The 20,380-nt window shown below is 44.4% G+C and overlaps 1 protein-coding gene across 6 annotated transcripts in view; it reads left to right on the top strand.

Moving 5' to 3' along the window:
* Positions 1-20,380, top strand: part of STRN (striatin) — a 79,956-nt gene that overhangs the window by 3,451 nt on the left and 56,125 nt on the right. For all 6 annotated transcript variants that reach the window (XR_008317831.1, XR_008317832.1, XM_053303205.1 and 3 more), the window contains exon 2: positions 10,159-10,262. Coding sequence is in view for 4 of the 6 variants with exons in the window: in XM_053303205.1 (XP_053159180.1) it covers positions 10,159-10,262 (104 nt within the window). In the remaining 2 variants the exon portion in view is untranslated. The remainder of the gene's footprint in view (positions 1-10,158; positions 10,263-20,380) is intronic.

Raw genomic sequence — 20,380 nt, 5'->3', positions numbered from 1 at the left:
TATTAATATTTAATGTTAATTAATTCATTAAGTAAATTGAATTAAATCAAATTAAAATGGAATTATTTAAAATGAATGTAATTAAAAGTAAATAAACGTTTGAAGTCACTGGTTGGTCCTCAGCCCTCTCCCTCCAACTTTCTGCCCTTTTTTGGGGGGGGGGCAGCAGTAATGGTGAAGAAGTGGTGCGCTGATGCAGGTGCAGCAGTGCTTGCCTCCTGGCTCTGAGCCGCTTGTCCTGGTGCCCGAGCCGCTTGGGGCCTTCCTAGACATCGGGTGGCTGCCGCCGCCGGAGTGGGGACGCGGTGGAAGTAGACAACTCACTTCAGCTCCCAAGCCCCTCTGCCTATGCAGGGGTCAGGAGCTCTTGAGAATGAGGGCATGCACAGTGGCGTAACTATAGGGGGGCTGGGGGGGCACGTGCCCTGGGCGCCACCCCGGCGGGTCATGTGGGGGGTGCCAAAAAGTGGCTTTCCCCCCGCCGCCCCCCTGGATCGCCCGCCAAGTGTGGCGGCGTGCGTGCGGCTGCAATTCGGCAGCGGGTCACCCGCCGAGTGCGGCAGTAGCTGGTGTGGTGGCTGGCGGCATCCCATGGCCTGTGTAGCGGCGGCGCAGAGTGCAGGCAGTGACACCGAGCCGAGCGGCCCGGCGTCGCTTCCCAACTGCACAGGCGCGCCTCGGCGGGCGAACCGCTGCCGCCACTGGTGACCCGCCGCAACACCGCCGAATTTCCGGCCGCCGCGCCGGGCCAGGTATGTGGGGGCGGGGGGGCGCCATTTCAGGGCCATAGCTTGCCCTGGGCGCCGTTTCCCCCCGGTACGCCACTGGGCATGCATGCTCCCTAATGGCGAAACAGGGTGCATGTGTGCCCTCATTCTCAGCCTGTTCCTGGCCCCGGCAGAGGCAGCGGGCTTCAGGAGCCCAGGGCAGCAGGAACAAGCAGCACTCCTGCTACCCACCCTCCTGGGCTCCCCAGCCCTTCTGCCTCCATTGGGGCTAGGAGCAGGCTGAGAATGAGAGCACACATGCACCCTGTGTTTCCATCAGGGCGCACGCGTGCCCCCATTCTTGAGGAGCTCTCGGCCCCTACGGAGGCAGAGGGGCTTGAGAGCTGAAGGGAAGTAAGCAGGGGGGAGGTGAGTGGTGCCTCACAGCAGCAGCACAGTAGCCACCCAACAGTTCAGGAGCCAGGGCAAGTGGTGCCAGGAGGCCAACGATGCCACACCTGCAAACAGCACGCAGTTTCATCACCATTATTATTTAATTTATTTTTCTATGTAAACCGCTTTGAGAACTCTGGTTGTAGAGCATTATATAAATATTCTTCGTCATTGTCGTTGTTGTCGTCATTCCTGCTGCCCTCCCATGGGGCATGAGTGGCGGTGGTCTACTTCCACTGTGGGCCAGCAAGAATGTGCGCATGGGCTGGATCCAGCTCATGGGGCCATATGTTGTGCAGCCCTGCTCTAGAAGATCCAGTTCAGTGGAGGATGTAGACACTGTGTAATGTGCTTATAGAAACAAAAGTGTAATCTCACATTCTGCCCACCTCTTGATGTGTATTGAGGTATCATGTTAGGACATCCATGGTCGGCATGATGTACCCCATTACTTTTAGAGCCATTACTCTTGGTATTCAAAATCTATGCATACATTCAGATGTGCTTGAAGAGTGTGTTAACAAAGTGGCTCTTTATTCTGTTGTATCAGATCATGTCATATCTACCTGTTTTGTTGTTAGGAGCGCAAGTAATTGTGCTTCTTGCTTAGGTTCTTCATCGTCTCTGTCTCCTTCAAGATGTTCCTTGCTGCAACCAACAATTTGTTTGCCCATAAGATGGGGGGGAGGGAATTACAAACTGTAATGATCCATATGATCAGGAATTAGAGCAAAGTGGATGCACAAGCCAGTCACATGTACCTATTGTTGCTGCTCATCTAATATCCAGTGTTGCCCTTAGTGAAATACATACTGCAACTGTCAAAATCCAGGTTGAACAATTCCATCACTTATACAGGCATCCACTGTTCAGCCCGGATTTTGACATTTACATATTTCACTAAGAGTAACACTGGATGTGAGCTGAGCAGCAACAGTAGGTCTCTGATGGACTGGTGCATCCAGGTTTTCTGCTTCCTATATAATGCACAAAGAGGGGAGTCTTGTATCTCCTATATAAGCTTGTCCTGTATGTTTGTTTTGTAGTTCTGCAAGAGCATGTGGGATTTAGTGGCGTAACATTAATGGGCCTCAGTCTAGAGAATTTCTTCCCTTGTTTGCCACACCTGACTGGGGTTCAGATTTGTGTTTTTGGAACAGCAACTTCCATGTTATATGGCAGATTGTTTGAAACGTAGAAAGATTCAAAAGCTGATATGGCATTAGGGTCAAAACTTTCACTAGATGTGCAGAAGCACCTAGTCCTCTTAAAGTAGGAAGTAGTGTTGTTTCCAATTCCTTCTGATTGGAAAAAAACTTGTGAAGCTGTGTTAAATACGAGTCATGCCATTGGTCCATCTAATCCAGTATTATCTATTCTCAGTGACAGTGGAGATGCTGATCTGAGCCTTCTGCATACAAAGCATATGTTCCACCTCTGAGCTTTGGCCCTCTCCCCTATTTGCTGTAGTTGGCCCACTACCATCCATTGCAGAAGGATATTCTTTTGGATTAAAGCATGTCATGGACTAAGGCTATTATCCATAAATAAAATGTGGTAAAGCAATAGCCAACATTGGTCTGGTTATTTTGAAAGGTTTCTGTTGGAGTTGCCATTAACTCTCATAGGATTTGTTTGCATGTGTGCATGCATATATGTGCATCTGCGTGTTCTGTGAAAGTGCATTAGATTGGAAAGGTGACATCAAAAAGTTCCTCATCTCTAGGAATAGCAGCATTTCAGATTGTAAGCAAGCAGATGGTATTTTAAATGCAGAGAGTACTGCTTGTCTCGCTGCTTTGCTATCACACTGTGATACCAATGTGTTTGAGAATAGTAGGAGATTTAAGTAGTCTTTGGCCACATATGAGTATTAATTTTAGTCTAACAAGCCAAAAATGTTATTGACTGCTGTTATTTTCTCAGTGTGAGAAATATACACCCCTAAGGCTGAACTGTGTACTCATTACCAAAGTAAGACCGCCTTTATTCCTTCTCAGACTGCTCCTGTACACAATCAAGCAAAGAACGACTTCCTCTTTTGAAAGCAGAACAGAAGAAAACATGCATGGAGTAGTGCTTTGTCTGTGTGAATATAGCCTTTGATTTTCTGTATAATTTCAGATTATTTTAATATATGTGAACAAACAACCTTTTGCAGAAATCTTTTTCATAAACTTGTATGTGGAAACAAAACATATTTCCAAAATCTATAAAGAACTGATAATGTTCAAAATGTAAAAGTTATTTTGGCTGATGTTTTCCTGTGCTTTTTGAGATAAAATGGCAGTTTTCTAAAGGTTTGGTACTGTTTGGAGTGTGCTCTCTCTGCTAAAATTGCCATATGGTATTCATTTCCATATGTATGTTAGGATTCAAGTAGTACTCTTCTCCTTATTGCAGTCATGCACAGTATAAGGCCTGGGTGGCAGATCCAGCCCATGGGGACTTTTTTGCTGGCCCACAGGTAAAAATATCCTGCAGCAAGAGCAGGTGCCGTGAAGAGCTCTTGACCTGCCCTGCTCAGTGCATTTGGCCACTTGACACCAGATGTTCCCTGCTCCTAGGCTAGAACCACTGACACCATCCGTCTTTCTCCTCCCCTTCCCCTGACTTCAACTCTCTGCCACCTCACTTTCATTAATATTTTTAATAATTTTAATGCAATAATGTGCTGAAAATTGATCTCAGCCCTCACACACCGAGTCATGGTTGGGTTCAGCCCACCAGGGCATTTGAGTTTGCACCCCTGCATTATTGAATGATTTAGTATTCACCTATATTTATATTGTGATGTGGGTTGTTAATTGCTATTCAGATAAAACTTCAAAGGCCCCTAATTTTCTTGGAAAGGAACATGCAAGTATTATATAGGAGCTGTATGTCACATGTAAAAACCTACAGGAGGACAACTAGAATGGAATACAGTGAAAAATATTTCTTCTATATAGTTTGGATAACTGGCTGTGCAAGATCATCTCATCAGTATATGAACCATTTATGTAGCCATTTATCTGTTTCCTCCCTATAGTCTTTTGTCAAATGCTTTCTCATTATTATTGTTTTGCCACTGTTCCCCCGCCCCTAATCTAAGAAGGTTGATCCCTATATAGAAAATAGACTTCCATGTCTGCTGTTGATGTGGTTATAGAGACACACCTCAATTATTTTATTGTGGTGCTCACTCTAGCCTTATTGAATTGGTGAGATATCAGCGGAGATGCCATCTCTATGTAGGCCACGAGTTGCTAAGCGCAATTAGATTGGGACCTTTGTCTTTTTTGAATTAGTCCCAAGATCTGCTCATTTTTCAGTTCTGTAGTTGACCTCTTTGAGAAATAGTAAAGCCTGTTGTCTGGGAAAGGCCCTGGGGACAGAGCGGTGACACAGGTACTGAGTTTTAAAGGCAATGGAAGTTGAGATGAGCCACTAGATAGAGTAGCTCCTCCGGATGTCTTTATAAATGCTGCTCAAGGACTGATTTGGTGCTCCACACTTGCTAATGATCTTTGCTACAACCTGAGGAGTCTGATATTCTTCCTTTATTTCCAACATTTTTGCTGCTCCCTTTAAAGCAGCATGCTCTGGCTAGAGCACACTCTGAAATATGTATTGATTTAGAATGCAAACATATATGATGCCCTTGTGTCTGATCTGCAGATCACAGTGTATTATCTCTTGTAACTTTGTTTTTATAATTAATGCCTGTTGTAATAATACCATCCTCCTTCAGGCTGTATGTATAGTGTGAAAGCCAGCGTGGTGTAGTGGTTAGAGTGCTGGACTAGGACTGGGGAGACCTGAGTTCAATCCCCATTCAGCCATGATACTAGCTGGGTGACTCTGGGCCAGTCATTTCCCTCTCAGCCTAACCTACTTCACAGGGTTGTTGTGAAAGAGAAACTCAAGTATAGTACACTGCTCTGGGCTCCTTGGAGGAAGAGCGGGATATAAATGTAGTAGTAGTAGTAGTAATAACAATAATAATAATAATAACAACAACACTGACAAACAACATTGATAGCATCCAGAAATGTGACACACACACACACACACACCCGCATTGCATACTTATTGCTGCAATGATTACATAAAGAGAACAGTTATGCAGACGTGTGTGTGTGAGAGAGAGAGAGAGAATGTGCCTGTAAACCCTTGGCCAAATTAGGACTCTAACTTGGAAGGATAGTATAGTGACAGCATGATTAGGAGGGTAAATGCGTTCATAAATTAAATAGTCTGAACTGTTCACTTGTACAACAACCTCCAAGAGATGAGATGGAAAGTATTTATGTATTTTCAAGAAGATATTTAAAGTGGTGGGTCTGTTGCTTGGAGAAGATTATGAAAACTGTAACAGGTGACAGAGAAAAGGCAGAACTCCTTAACACCTATTTTGCATCTGCTTCTCCCACAAGGCAAATGTGGCCCAGTGGTAAGAGATGCATATATTAAGAAAGGAGGGAAGCGCACCTCAAGATATGTTAAAATATGCTAAAAGAACAATTAGTTACCTTAGAGTTTAAATGTCCAGATACAATGGAATTATATCCCTGGGTACTGAAGAAACTTGCAGGTGTAATCTCAGAACCACTGTCTGTAATCTTTGAAAACTCCTGGAGAATGGGTGAGGTGCTGGAAGACTGAAGATGAGCAAATGTAGTTCCTGTCTTCAAAAGAAGGGGGGAAGGAGGTGCCGGGAAACTACAGACCCATCAGCTTGATGCTGATACCTGACAGTATCCTAAAACAGATTAGTAAGCAGTCTGTGAGCACTTAGGAAAGAATCAAATACTAGTAGGAGCCAGCATGCATTTGTCAAGAACAACTCATGCCAGACTAATCTCTCCTTTTCCAACAGTTACTAATTTAGTAGATTATGATACTGTGGACATTTCAGCAAAGCTTTTGGCAGAATCTCCCATGATATAAAATCCCAGATTGGTAAACTCTGGGTTAGATGATGGTACTATTTGGTGGATTCACAGCTGGCTGAACAACTGTACTCATTAATGACCCCACATCATACTGGAGGAAGATCCTGGGTGGAGTGCCACAGGGCTTTGTCCTCGGCAAAATTTTTATAAATGTCTTGGAGGGGGCAGTAGAGGAAAAGCTTATCAGATTTGTTGATGACATGCAGCTGGAGGGATTAGCTAATGCCCTAGAAGACAGAGTCAATATTCAACTCAATTTGGGCGAGGCAAAGCCAACAAAATAAAGTTCAGCAGAGATAAATGTAAAATCATGTAGCTTTGAAAGAAAAATCAAATGCAGAAGGATAGCATGGAGGAGACCTGACTTGGCAGCAGCACATGTGCAGGGGACCTAGATGTCTTGGTGGACCATGAGTTGAGCACGAGCAAGCAGTATGATGCAGCTGCTAAAAAGCTAATTCAGTCTTAGGTTGCGTTAACAGAAGCATAGTGTCCAAAGCATGAGAAGTAATTGTTCCACTCTATTCTGTGCTGGTCAGAGCTCACTGGAAATAATCTTTCCAATTCTGGGCACCACATTTTAAAGAAGAATGTTGATAAACTAGAATGAATTCAGAGGAGAGCAGCCAAGATGGTGAGGTTTCTAGAGGCCAAGTTGTATGAGGAACAGTTAAAAGGGCTGGGTATGTTTAGCCTGGAGCTTTCTCAGACAGCAGGCTTTACTGTGGGTTTAATGAGAGGCTTTACTGGTAATTCAAAATTGCTCCTCAAAAGCGATGCAAAATGTGGATTTTTTTTTACTCCGTATATATTAATTCTAACATGCAATGAAAAACCCCAAATTGTGTGTGAAGTGCTCCCTGATAGCTCACAGGGACTGGGGCAATTCCGCCCCCCCATGTGTGAACGTACTCTCTCCATTCCAGAGGAGATGCGAACTAAAAGCTGGGTGTGAAAAACTTCCTGGAGAAGAGAAGACGAAAGGTGTATGGTAGCCTTCTTCAAATGCAGTCTCTGAAGAGCTGCCACGTAGAAGGAGCAAACCTGTTCTCTGTTTAGGCTAGAACCAAGGAAGCAGATTTAGGTTAGATATTAGGAAAAATTTCCGGTATGGAAGAAGAGCTATTTGACAGTGGAACAGTCTGCCTTGTGCAGTGATGGGTTCTCCTTTTTAGAGATTTTCAAATAGAGGCTGGACAGCCAGCTGTCAGATATGCTGTAGTGTGGGGCTCTACATCTTTGGCCCTTCTGCAGATATTGGACTACAACTCCTATAATCTCCGACTGTTGGCCTACTGTGGGGCTTGATGTCCAAAAACTGCTGGAGGGCCAGAGTTGTGCAGCAGGGCTGTAAGGGTTTCCTGCACCGAGCAGTGGGTTGGACTAGAAGACCTCCAAGGTACCTTCCAACTCTTAACAAAGTCCTTAAAGCAGTTTACACAGAAACATAAAGAAGAGGAACCATTGATTGGGGATTTCCAGTGTGAACTCTCATTAATCCAGTCTTACCCTTAAGTGCTAGTCACATCAGAGTGATTCTAATTGTGGAATTATGTAGAAGGCTTCTGGGCCATGACAAAGTTCTGTCTAGGTTTTGAGTGGGCTTAGTGCAGTGTTCCCAGATAAAGCATTTACTCTGAACTGCCATTCGTTGTTCACTTTTAACGGAACAGCTACATGACATCAGTAAACTGTTGTTCTCCCATGTCTTCCCAGACTACTTCTGTTTCTTTTGGGAACTTTGTTTGACTTTGACAAGAACGGAATAGCAGCACCATCCTGCCCACTGTGGCGAGGCAAACCTCTGTTAATTCTTTAGTGGTGCTCAAATCTTTCACACCTGAAATACTGTATTTCTTAAAACATTATGATAGCATCAGTACATTATAGTAGCATAATGTAGACAGGACATTGTGGACAGCATCAAGATCTTGCATATGTAATACCTGAAAGACAGCATTCTGAGTCTCATGGAAGCAAGCAGACCATGAAGAATCAAGACATGAGGATTGAGTTCAGTTAAATATTGTCTGTGTTTCCCAGTTAGTGCATAAGTCCAAGGAAGGCTGTGGTAATCAGTCTCTGTGCTTTCCTTCATGCTTTCTTCTCTGCAAAAAGCTGAGCATGGACACATTCTTTGCTATTTATGAGCAGATGTCCATTTCCAAATCTTGTGTCTTAAAAAAATAGGTTCAAAACTACTTTGGGAGTAGAAATCTTTTGGGACCCTGGGCATGTTTAAAGTGCAGCAGGTGCTGTTGCTGTGCAACTAGTGTATGTGTGCCTGCCTGCCTGCCTTAAGGGGTGGTAAGGTAGAAGGGATATGAAGAGCTGTGTGCCGCTTAGCTTGACATACATGTGTGCAGACACCTGAACGTACATGCAACCTGATGTTTGAATAGCACTAAAGTCTATTTCTGAACAACTCCCATAACAATGCAGTTTGTTTTGAAAACAAAACAGCATAAGATATATTTGGGCCTTGTAGCTGTGATTGAATTAGTATTTTAGTTATTTATGTATGTGTATTTGTGAACTTTGGTTGAAAAGTAGTTTATAAATATTGGCAGTAGTAGTTAATTATTGAAATTATATTGTTGCTTTTTAAGATATGCTGTCATTTTTATTCTGAAAAATTATCTCATTCCCACCCACGCCCCGTATTAGACTGAGAGGCGTGTGGTAAATGATTTTAATTGTTAGCTGATTTGATGTTTTAAATGTTTTTAATTGTGAACCGCCCAGAGATGCAAGTTTTGGGCAGTATAGAAAAATTTTAAATAAATAAATTTGCCACTGTGGCTAGGGATTATGGGAGTTATAGTCAAAAAACAGCTGGGGTGGGGGCGAAGTTGAGCAGGCCAGGTTTTAGATAGATTTCACCTTGGTTTGGTGCTGTTGAGTGAGGTTGAGCTGGAAGAGCTATAGCAAATGGGTTCCACCCATGGGGAGAGATTTTAATATCTCTGGTTCACCCTGCCTCCTGGTTTGGGTCACTTAAGAAATTGTCACAACTGACTCAGAATGTTGACTTCCTAGCCAAGAAGACTTTGCAAAACCTGTTGGTGGTGATTTTAAGGGAGTGTATGTGTAAAACTGAATGTTATAAACTGTAGGAGTGGCTGCAGAACAAGCTTATGCATCTTATTGGCCCTAGTACATTCCAAAATATTAACATTCCTTTTATTAAAGTATTGTTAAATATTCCACTGGTAACTCTTGGCTCTGGCCTCTTTTGTGTGACCAGACTCCTAATGGCTGGTTCAACATAGCATATGTGTGTTTTAAACATTCTACTAACTTCAGTAACTGTGAGAGTTAGATTACAATGGGTAAAGGAATGTGTTTTCTGAGTAAGGACTTAGCCTGCTGCATATCACTGTGCTGCAATGCTGTTGCATGTGATGTTGCACTGATTATGCTTAAACTGTCTTCTCAAACTAATGATTATAAAACCAACAGTAAGAAAAGTCGGTGGTTTTGTTTCTATGTGTAGTGAAGAGCTATATATGATTGTATAGTGTTATCTGTGATCTAGGATTCTTTGTTCTTGCTTAGTGTGGCAAAATGACTTTAAAAACCAATCAAAATCCACCAGCACTGTCCTGAAATGAATGTATGATAAACTTTTAAAATCCTATATGTAACCCTTTTCTCCTCTCGCTAAAGAATAGTAAAGCACTAACTCATATCACTTTTGCTTCTTATTCTGTCATACTATTCTGGCACCCTCTTCTATCTGTGTAAGGCATCTTACTACCGAGGAATTCACAAGTATTTCTGTTGGTTGAATGGATGTGAAAAGTGCATATGCCACAGTTAGATTATCAAGCTTGCCACTTTAACCCTTGTTAGAGGTAACTATTAGTAAATAAGGGTCTTTAAGCTAACTATGTTATGGTGCAGAATGTTGAATAATCACTTAAATTTCAATTCTGCTTTGTCTCAAGGACTTGACTAATATTTCAAATACAAAGTTATCAAAAACTCTGTTATGGAACTGTTGTGGGAAACAAATGGTTTTCTTTAAATATATCTATGTTTAACATTTTTTCTTACAGGCCCAAATTGCTTTTCTTCAAGGGGAAAGAAAAGGACAAGAAAACCTGAAGAAGGATTTAGTGCGGAGAATAAAAATGTTGGAATATGCTCTTAAACAAGAAAGGTACTGTGTTATAAGTTGACAGTGTATGTTACAAATTATTGATTATGAATAAAAGAAGTGCGTATCAGACTTGGAAAAGCAAAACACTTTTCCAATTCTTGGTTGTCTTCTTGCTACAAAATTTTAAGTCATGAAATAGCCTGGTACTATATTCAAGTTTTCTCCTTTACCATTCAACAGAAGCTTCATATGTTACAGGAATTAGCTGTACTTGCCATGCATACTAAGGCATAAAATTTGTATGTTAGCTGTTCTATCTAGCTTCAGCTTAGCCCTGATTTGAGTCAGGTGGCAGGAAACCGTCTTTCAAGTTGTTTTCAAAATCATGGAGAGCAAAAAGGAGAAATGAATGTTCAGTTTTGAAGACAATACTTGAAGAAGATAGCTGTGAGGGTCTTGACTTGACTCTCAGTACACATTACGCTAGTTCCTTTTCAGGTGTACTGGTTATCGGTTTGTTTCTGGGTGCAATTCAGTGTGCTTATGTTAACCTTTGAAGCTCTGTAAATCAAGACTTGATTAATCACAGGTGCCAGACAGCCATGGTGTCTAGAAATTTATCCATGGGGCCTAGTCTGGGATGTTCAGAGGTAGAGCTATTTAATAACATTTTTATTTGTCTCAGGCAGCTCTGTTTCTGTTTCAAATATGTTGCTTGTAGAGGGGAGAAACTTAAGTCCTTTGCCTTCTCCACGCTACAATGTCTGTCACTATGTCTGGTAATTCCCGCCCCCCCCACAAAGTGTCCATTGTCTGGACACTTTGTCTTTTTCCCCAAGTGTCCATTGTCTCCCATATTTTTGGGCTGGCTGCTGGATCCACAGAAAATTTATCAAGGCTTGCTTTAAACAATATGGAGCCAAGATAATTGAAAGTATATGTGTTTTCCTGCAGGAATCTGACTGCCACATAAGGATGACTTGGGAGGTCCTCTTGCATGTGTTGTCTCCTTCAGAGGTGCATTGACTGGTCATGTGAGGTGGCTGTCCCTAAAATGTGGAACTCCCTGCCTGGAAGGTTTTCCTGGTCCCCCTCTCTGGGGTACTTTGGTGGCTAGGAAAACATCTCTTATTACTCGCGTTCTCTCTATTTGTTTTCCTTTCTGTTTTGTATCCTCCATAATTTTTTAATTGTGCTTTTATATTGTGTATATATTGAATATTGTTTTAAATTGTGTTATGTAAGCCAGCTTCTTTTTGGGAAAAAAGTGGTTTACAATTTTTTAAATAAGCAAGTGATACAACTAAGTATAGGGACAGTGCGTAAGGAACTCTTCAGTTGTAGTTTCCCCTGATATCCGTGTGTGTGTGTGTGTGTGTGGCTGAGAGAGAGAGAGAGCGCCTCAGTGTTCTAAATAATGCTTCACATTTATATTCCAATTTCAAGTGCTGGAAAAGGCAATGAAAAATTCCCAGTACACTTAGACAGCTGACCAGTGCACTTGTTGATAAAATGATATTGACAAATATGCAATCCATGCTGCAATAAATCATTCAAGCTACTGTATTGATGTCATTTGAGCGGCTCATTGGTGACATGTAGTTGACTAGCATTGGGTTGGGAAGTGCCTAGGGCATAATTAAATTAGAATTTTTAAAAAAGTAATTAGCCTAGAAAAAAGACTGAATGACCCAAACAGACTGTCAAGATGTATGAAATGTAGGGTGGGAGATAAAAATTACTTGGCACCCTTCCTGAAAACTGTATTCATTGTTTTCAGTGGTGGTGATAGTATAAAATTCAGGAGTTCAGACTAACTGAGAAAAAAGCCTGGCACTGAAACTTGCACAAAGACCCTGAGGGCAGCTTCACAGTGTCCCTGATTCAGTGAGCTTGTTGTTACTAAGTTCCTTTGAAAGTGGAGGGACTTAAATTAGTAACTACTAACTTGCTCTGTTAATTTAAATGGAACATGCAGCCAGTCCTGTTTACTTGAAAGTAAATCCCTTGGATTTTACTTTTCAGTATGCATGCTTGGGATTGCAGCCTTCATCCAAACTAACAATCCATCCCTACACACAGTTGGTGCACCCAAGTCCATTAACTTGAGTGGGCCCAGGTCATCTAATTCTGCATAGGATTAGGTTCTAGCTTCACCAGGGCTAGTATTCCTAAAACCCACATTTACTGCAGGAGATGAAACACGTGTGCTTGTTACATGTCTGTAAATGGTTTTTCTACCCCTGTGCTGGAGCTTATCAGTAGTGGGATCAGTCACTGAGCATGCTCGAGACAGGCTAGAAATAATTGAAAACTACTTCCTCCTGCCAGAGGGTGCCATCTTCAGTTCCAGTCCTGTCTGCTCAGGGCTCGCACACTGAGCATTTTTGCTCTGTAGGAGTTTTGGATAGCTTTTGGAACTAGTCCTTCCCTACCCTATTTTTCTCTATTAGAGTGCAAAGGCGGGAAGGAGCTTGCCTTAGGCCATTGGTTTTTTCCCATTTTCCAGCCTTGGCAAACAGCTTTTCTTTTCTGAACAATTCGTCTGACTGGCTTCTATTTGCTTTCGTTTTTGCTGTGCTTTCAGTTTCGTTTTTGCTATTACTCTGCAATCAGTATCCGTTATGGAGCTCACCCACGCTGGAGAATTGCTTGATGGATCTCTTTCGGAGGGGTCTCTTTTCCCTGATCAGACTCCCCAAGCCTTGTCGCCTATCCCTTCTGCGCCCTCGGCGCCTTCAACCACAGCAGCCATTCCCACCCTGACAGAAAATACTTGTACTGGACCACCTCCTTTTGGCCCGTAAGGCGCCAAAGAGATCTAAGCATAGTAAGGAGGCTAACGGAAGCAGGATTTAAAAAGCAAAGAAGCTTTTGGCTTCAGTGTGCCTCAGTGAGCACCTGCTTATTCAAGAGGTATGCAAGGGGACGAAATCGCGCTCTAAGGAGCAAAAGACCAGAAAGGGGAAGGATGACCATCACCCGGTGTGTGATCCCCATTGGCATCTCACAGCATCTCCCCTGTGGTGGTTGTTGAGGGGGAACCGGCTGGTTCGCGCAGTCCCCCCACACACCACCCAAACCGCCCAACGGGAAGCGGAGAGCCTAAAAAGCTGTTGGGCTTGAATGAACAGGGGGATGCTGCTTTGGGTGATGCTTTGCCATTGGACTGACTGCCAGCCAGTGGGCCTTCAGGTAATACTGCTCCCCTTCCTCTGGGTCTGCCCCCCCTTCCTGCCCATCAGATATAGCCCACTGGCTAAAAGATTTTTTCACTAGGGAATGCCTGCTGCTTATTCCTCAGCCTCCTGCTCAGCCGGCACCTTTGTGGCCACCTCGCCCTTCTCCAGTGGCGCCTGCTTTGCCGGCCCAACCTCTGCCCCCCAACAGACACCTCTCATCCTCCTCCTCAGACTCCAGTCCAAGGAGGGAGGCGATTCCACCACTCAAATGAGGGTGTTTTGCCCCCAAGCTGCTCAGACTCAGATGCAAGCAGTGCCATCCTCTGTCTTCTTCCTCTGGTTTGGATGCTGAACATGGGGGTCCCAAATGCCCCCGAGGTCCCAGAATACCTGACCAGCCAGCAACCCCTGTGGACTCAATGGTCCCCCCTATTCTCCCTGTACCAGCCCAACACTTATATCCCTTGCTGAACCTCCCCCACCCGGCTCTCTCCTGAATCTTCCTCTGATTCTGATTCTCACATGCCTTTGAATCCCACTGAATCAGGTAGGGAAGAGGGGGAGCTTTCAGAGGAAGAAACCACTCCAGTGGTACCTATTTCCTCCCGTTTTTTTCATCTACAGATTTCGATGTCCTCTTATCTAAGGCTAAGTGGGCAATTAATGATGTTTCTCCAGCAGATGTGGTGCAACGTTCTGAGCTAGACCAGAATGTTTTCCTTTCCTCTTCGGGTATCTTGACCTCTGTGCCCTTCTCATCCTCATTTAAACAGGTGATGTTAGCAGAATGGCAAAACCCAGCTTCCTGTAGACCCATTGATTCCTATCCTAGGAAATACTATACCCTGTCACCTGAGGTCACCTCCTTGCTGTCGACACCCAGGATGGACCCATCCATTGTTCAAATGGTTTCGCTTCTGAATATTGAGAGCTAGGAGCAGTTAATGTCTACAGAGGACAGGAAATGTGATTTATTGCTTAAGAAGGCTCATGAGGCTTTCTCCATGGTTATTAACTCTATTTTTGTGAGGGCCTCCATTTTGTGATCCAAGCAGTTAGCCACCTTAGTAACCCCAGAGAATTCTAAATTGAGGCCGGGCATGAATAAAATGGCTAAGGCTGTGGCTTTTTTGGCAGATTCCAGTCTTAGCCTCTGGGGTAGCTTTACGCAGAGCTCTGTGGCTCAAAGGATGGCAAGTAGGTTCTAAATCTAAGATTGCATTAACAGCCTCTTCCTACTCAGGCACTAACCTTTTTGGCCCTTCTCTAGATCCTGTCCTGGTGAAAACCAAGGGTAAAAATAAGACCATGCCTACCACCAGAAGATACTTCCTGAGAGGGTTTCACAACCCCAGTCATCCCTTTTGGAACCAAAGGCAGTTTCATACCTCTTCCTCCTTTTACTCAGAAGATGTCAGACACACCAACTTTAGAGGCTCTAGTAGATACCAGTGGAGACAACGATTCAGGGGCTCATCCAGACCACAAGGAAATAGAGCCCCCAACACTACTGCTCACTATAACAAGCGACAATGACTCACTGCCTATAGGGGGCAGACTCCAGCAGTTTGCTCTCATGTGGCTGTCCACAACCCAGGATCAATGGGTACTCGACTCCGTGTCTCGGGGTTACTCTCTGGATATATCTCTTATACCCCATGACTCCTACTATGCTACCTTGCGCTCTCTCCGAATAGAAAAACAGCTTCTGATAGACGCTGCGGTCCAACATCTTCTCAGATTTGGGCGATCGAGCCCGTTTCTTGGACACAAAGATGATCATGCGTTTACTTGCTTCTCTTCCTGGTCGCCAAAAAGGATGGGTCCTGGAGGGCAGTGCTGAACCTCAAACGCCTCAACAAGTTCACCAAGAAGAGGAAGTTCAGAATGGAGTCTCTGCGATCCATCAAGCAGGTGATACTCCCAGACAACTTCCTTGCGTCAGTGGACTTCTCAGAGGTATACCTGCATATTCCTATTCTACACACAGAAAGTTCCTACGTTTCTCCTACAGCAGCCTCCATTATCAGTATTGGGCACTCCCATTCGGCCTTGCGTCAGCGCCATGGGTATTCATGAAGATAATGGCAGCCCTCACAACCCACCTTTGCCTGCAGGGGGTGTGCATTCACCCGTCTCTGGATGACCTTCTTATCAGGGCCCTGTCTTTTCTGGTAGCACTAGAACATGTGCAGCTCACTCTGAAGTGTCTCAACGACCATGGGTTTGTCGAAAATCAAGAAAAAAGTCATCTGCTAACTGCATAACCCCTGCTAACTTGGCAAAGAAGCACCTTTTAACATGGTGATTCTCTTTATTGAGCAGGGGGAGAGTAACTAGCCCTATCCACCCCCAGCACAGTGTTGCTGGTGTCTATCTTGTGTTTCATTTTAGATTGTGAGCCCTTTGGGGACAGGGAGCCATCTTATTTATTTGTTATTTCTCTGCATAAACCGCCCTGAGCCATTTTTGGAAGGGCAGTATAGAAATCGAATAAATAAATCTGCACCCCTCACAGTCACTACAACATCTAGGAGCCGTCTTCCACACCATTCCAGCAACAGTGACTCTCTCTTTCAAAAGGATGGTCAAGGTTGTGTCTGCCATCTTCCCACTACTTTGTGCCACTTCAGCAGATCTGATGCAGCTAGCTCAAATTCTGGAGCTGATGATTGCTGCCATTGAATGTACCCCCTGGGCCAGATGGCATTCTCTCCCCCTTCAATGGCTCCTTCTGCCATTCCAGGACACCATCATGTCAGTGGCTCACCAACCAGTACACCTCTCAGGTCAGGTCCAGAACTGATTCCTCTGGTGGCTCTCCCTGGCACTGGAGAAAAGGATACCACTCACGGAATCGCAAAGGATTGTGATTATGACAGATTCCAGCCTCCACAGGCTGGGGAGCGATCTGCGAGAGCCTTCCAGCTCATGGTTCCTGGTCGAAACTGGAAAAGAAATGGAACATCAGCCGCATAGAGCTGAGGGCAGCCAGACTAGCTCTCTTACATTTTCTAGCCTTAGTATGGCAGGCATGTTCTTATTCGGCCCCACAATATCACCACCAAGGCCCACAAAAACTGCCAGGGGGTCACCCACTCCAAAGGTCTGATGAAAGAATCCAATCTCCTCTTCAGCTGGGCTGAGAGGCATCTTATTTCCATAACCATGTAACACCTCAGCAGAGTGGCTAAGCCATCAGTCAGTGGATCCATCGGAATGGGGGTGGCACCCTCAGGTCTTCCATCAAATCACCACATGCCTGAGCCCTCCTCTAGTGGACCTCTTCGCATCTCCTCTCAGTGCCCAAGTGCCACAGTTTGTCTCCAGGTTTCTGACTCAGCAAGCGGAAGCCACGGATTCCCTCACATCTCCATGGCCCTGGGGGGCTTTCCCGCCAACACCTATCCTCCACAAAATTGTCAGAAAGCTATGACTAGAAAAGTGGAAATTATTCTAATTGCCCCACACTGGCCATGATGTACGTTGTTCGTGAACCTGATCAACCTATCAGTTTGCCCTTGATGGTGCCTTCCTCTCTGCCCAGACCTTTTGTTGCAAGGACCCATATATCACCCAGACCCCAAGTGGCTCCATCTTTGCACATGGAGGTTGAACGCCAAAATTTAGGCAGTAGAGGATACTCTCATCAGCTTCTGGATACCATCTTAGCTTCTTGCCGCCCTGCTACCCAATGCATCTACTAGGGCACCTGGGCAGCCTTCTTCAGATGGTCTCATAGAAATCACATCAGTCCAATTTCAACAGGAGTTCCTGAGGTCCTGGCCTTTCTCCAGTCGGACCTGGAGTTACAACTGAAACCATCCACCTTGAAAAGACAAATCTCAGCCCTAGCTTCGGTCCTGGACATCTTGGATCCCGGCATCCAGTCACTACACCCCCACATCTCGTTTCCTCAGAGGGGCTTCTAATTTGCTGCCTCCTCCAGTTCCTCATTTTCCATCATGGAACCTCATCAAGGTGCTGAACTCCCTCACATTTCTGCCCTTTGAGCCTCTGAGCTCTATTCCCCTGAGGATTCTCTCATACACAACCATTTTCCTGGTGTCCATCACCTCGGCCCACAGGATTTCGGAACTGGGGGCCCTATTGGTGTGCAAGGAGCTGTGTCTCTTTCAACCCAATGAACAATTCTGAGATTGGATCCGATCTTTTTGCCAAAGATCAACACGGTGTGCCACTGCTCCCCAGAGCTTTCCTTTCAATCCCATAATCTAGGCCATAAGGTATCTAAGCACGTTGGCGGGGCCTGGATTAGGGCTTCCATTAAACTCTCCTATGAGTCTCAGAATTTGGCTCCCCCGATGGGGATTACAGCCCACTTTTACCCGTAGTGCTGCAATGTCTGCAGCCTTTATCTACTCAAGCCCCTTTGGCTGATATTTGCAGGGCAGCTACTTGGTCTTCGGCCACGCCCTTTATCCGTCATTACAAAATTCCCTCCTTTGCCTCATCTCAGGCAGCCTTTGGCTGTAGAATACTACAAGTAGTCTGAAACATCCTCTCCCACCCATGTCTTCAGGAGTACTGCTTGGGCATGTCTCACTACTGATGAGCTCCAGCACAGGGGAAAAGGGAACATTGGTCTTAACTGTGAAGGGTTCCTTTCCCCTGTAGTTGGAGCTCATCAGGCCCTCATGGATGGTTTTTTTGTCTGGGAGTGTCCTCATTTACCTTTTGTATATAATTGGATGGGTTAGGTTCACTTTTGGGTGAAGGCAGCTTCCAGGGTTTTCAGTCGTAGAAAGCCTACCTTCCATCACTATTTCTCTCTAACCTTTCCACTTTTCCTTTGCTTGAGTTTTGGTTTCCTTTAGCAAAGTCTCAGCTGTTATCACCACTCTTCGCGTCAGTCCCAGAACAGGGGATGGCGCCCTCTGGCGGGAGGAATAGTGGTCAATTATTTCCAGCCTGTCTCAGGCATGCTCAGTGACTGATCCCACTACTGATAAGCTCCAGCACAGGGGGAGAAAAACCATTTACAGACATGTAACAAGCTACAGGGAAAAAGAACCCTTTACAGGTAAGACCAATGTTCCTTTCTACATAAAAATGATTATCCATGTAGAAAATAAGTTTGGTAGTTCAAAACACACAATGTTGGAGACCACCCCCCCTTGCAGGGGCTTGTGCATTTCCTGGCATTTTCAGTTTTGAATGAATCATTTGAATGAATGAATCATTTGAATGAATGAATCATTTTGTAATTTTCTTCTAGTTTAGCTTTTTCTTCCCTATAAACTACATATTTAAAAGGAAAAATACAAAAATTAGGTGAAAACTATAAATGTCCAATCCTTACAATGATCATTAATGATCAAGAAAAATGTGACATAATGTTTGGCATTCAAGTAGTTGAGCTATATTATCAGCTAATAACAGTAGGTGATATTCTGTTTTGTAGTATTACTTTACGAGGACTGCACCTAGTTAGCGGATGAGTAAAAGCTTTTGTTGATTAATCAGTGAGGCCAGTTTGAAGTGATGAAAAAAGATTTCAAATGGTCTTTTGCAAGATAAACGCACGTTTTATTTTTGAGGCTAACTTGTTTCTGGTGTAACATCATCTTGCCTTCTAGCAATGAATATAGCTTATTTAGTACATTGTATGTATTTAAACATTTGCTTAAAGATCTCAAAAATCACTTAGATTGAAGTGTTGGAAGTACTCAAGTGTACATGTTGTCCCACTTTCCCACCACTGCAATCCTGTGAGGGAAGGATAGGCTGAGAAGAGTGAGTTGGTCAAGCTTCCAGGTAGGTTTTGTGGATGTCAGGGGATCTCAGTCTATCTTTCTGGCCTAAATCTGGCACTCAGCACCTCACTGGCTCTGTGTCTGCGTTTTACATTATCATTAGGAGTGTTCTGTGTTCATGTTGTAGAAGGCTTTGGGTTGCAGCAATTAAGTAAAACCCTAGGCTTGACATTTCTGTTGCATTCTTTTCTGTGCAACTTAATAGTTTGATGCTCAAGCTCTAAATGCTCAAGACAACTATTCCTAATGATCTGAGAACACATTGCCATAGTTAAATAACATTTTCACCTATGTTCAGATGTCCCTCTAGCAGGGTTCTTATTTGCCCAAGTGAACTTGCAAGCTGGCCAATCAGTGTTCCCTCTAACAGGGATTCCCAGATGTTGTTGACTACAACTCCTAGAATCCTCAAGCAGAAGCCATTGCAGCTGGGGATTCTGGGAGTTGTAGTCAACAGCATCTGGGAATCCCTGTTAGAGGGAACACTCTGACCAATCTTCTATCTATCTATAATTTGCTAAGACTTACCCATGGCAGCTCTCATGAGAGTTCGTGAGTGAGCTGCTGGGAGGGCGGGGGAGGAAATCGACAGCAGTAGCGGTGAAGATAAGGCTAACGGGCAGGCTAGTGGGTGGGTGGGGAGAGAAAGCGGCAGCGGGGGGGGGAGGAGAAAGCAGGTAGCAGGTTAAAAGGTGGGTGGATGGTGGGGGTGGGGGTGAGAGGAAGTGGCAGGCAGTGGCCGTGGCTGACCAGATGGGTGACTGGAGAGAGAAAACGGCAGGCAGGGGGGTTCTCCCCAAATCTTCCTATAATATTGATAGTTCTAAGGCTACCACCACCACCCACTTATCGACAGAGTTTAAATCCCCACGCTGGGCTTGGGTGGAATTCCCAGGGAAACTCTCCTACTTTTGCTGCTGAGAAACCTTCCACGTGCAAGCTTACACGTGATGAGAAAACTAACAGCTGCTGAGCTCCTGAGGCGTGTGTGTGCACCAGAGTGAAACCCCCTTCCAGCCTCCTTTTTTTCTAAGTCAAAAATCCAATCAGAGAGTATTTTAAAATGCAAAGGGGGGGGAAAGCTTTACTATTCAAAATACTATAGGCAGCTTCCGTCTGTGGCTCTCTCAGCTTTTAGTTACAGGTAAACAAAAGCAATACTCAGTGGTTACAAGAATACTTCAAAAAGCACCCCAGATGATATTGGTGCGGCACACTA

The sequence above is a fragment of the Hemicordylus capensis genome, chromosome 1 (genome assembly GCF_027244095.1).
Source record: "Hemicordylus capensis ecotype Gifberg chromosome 1, rHemCap1.1.pri, whole genome shotgun sequence".
Classification (NCBI taxonomy): domain Eukaryota; kingdom Metazoa; phylum Chordata; class Lepidosauria; order Squamata; family Cordylidae; genus Hemicordylus; species Hemicordylus capensis.
Note: the sequence above shows the minus strand (reverse complement) of the source record. Positions and strands in the feature narration are given on the sequence as shown.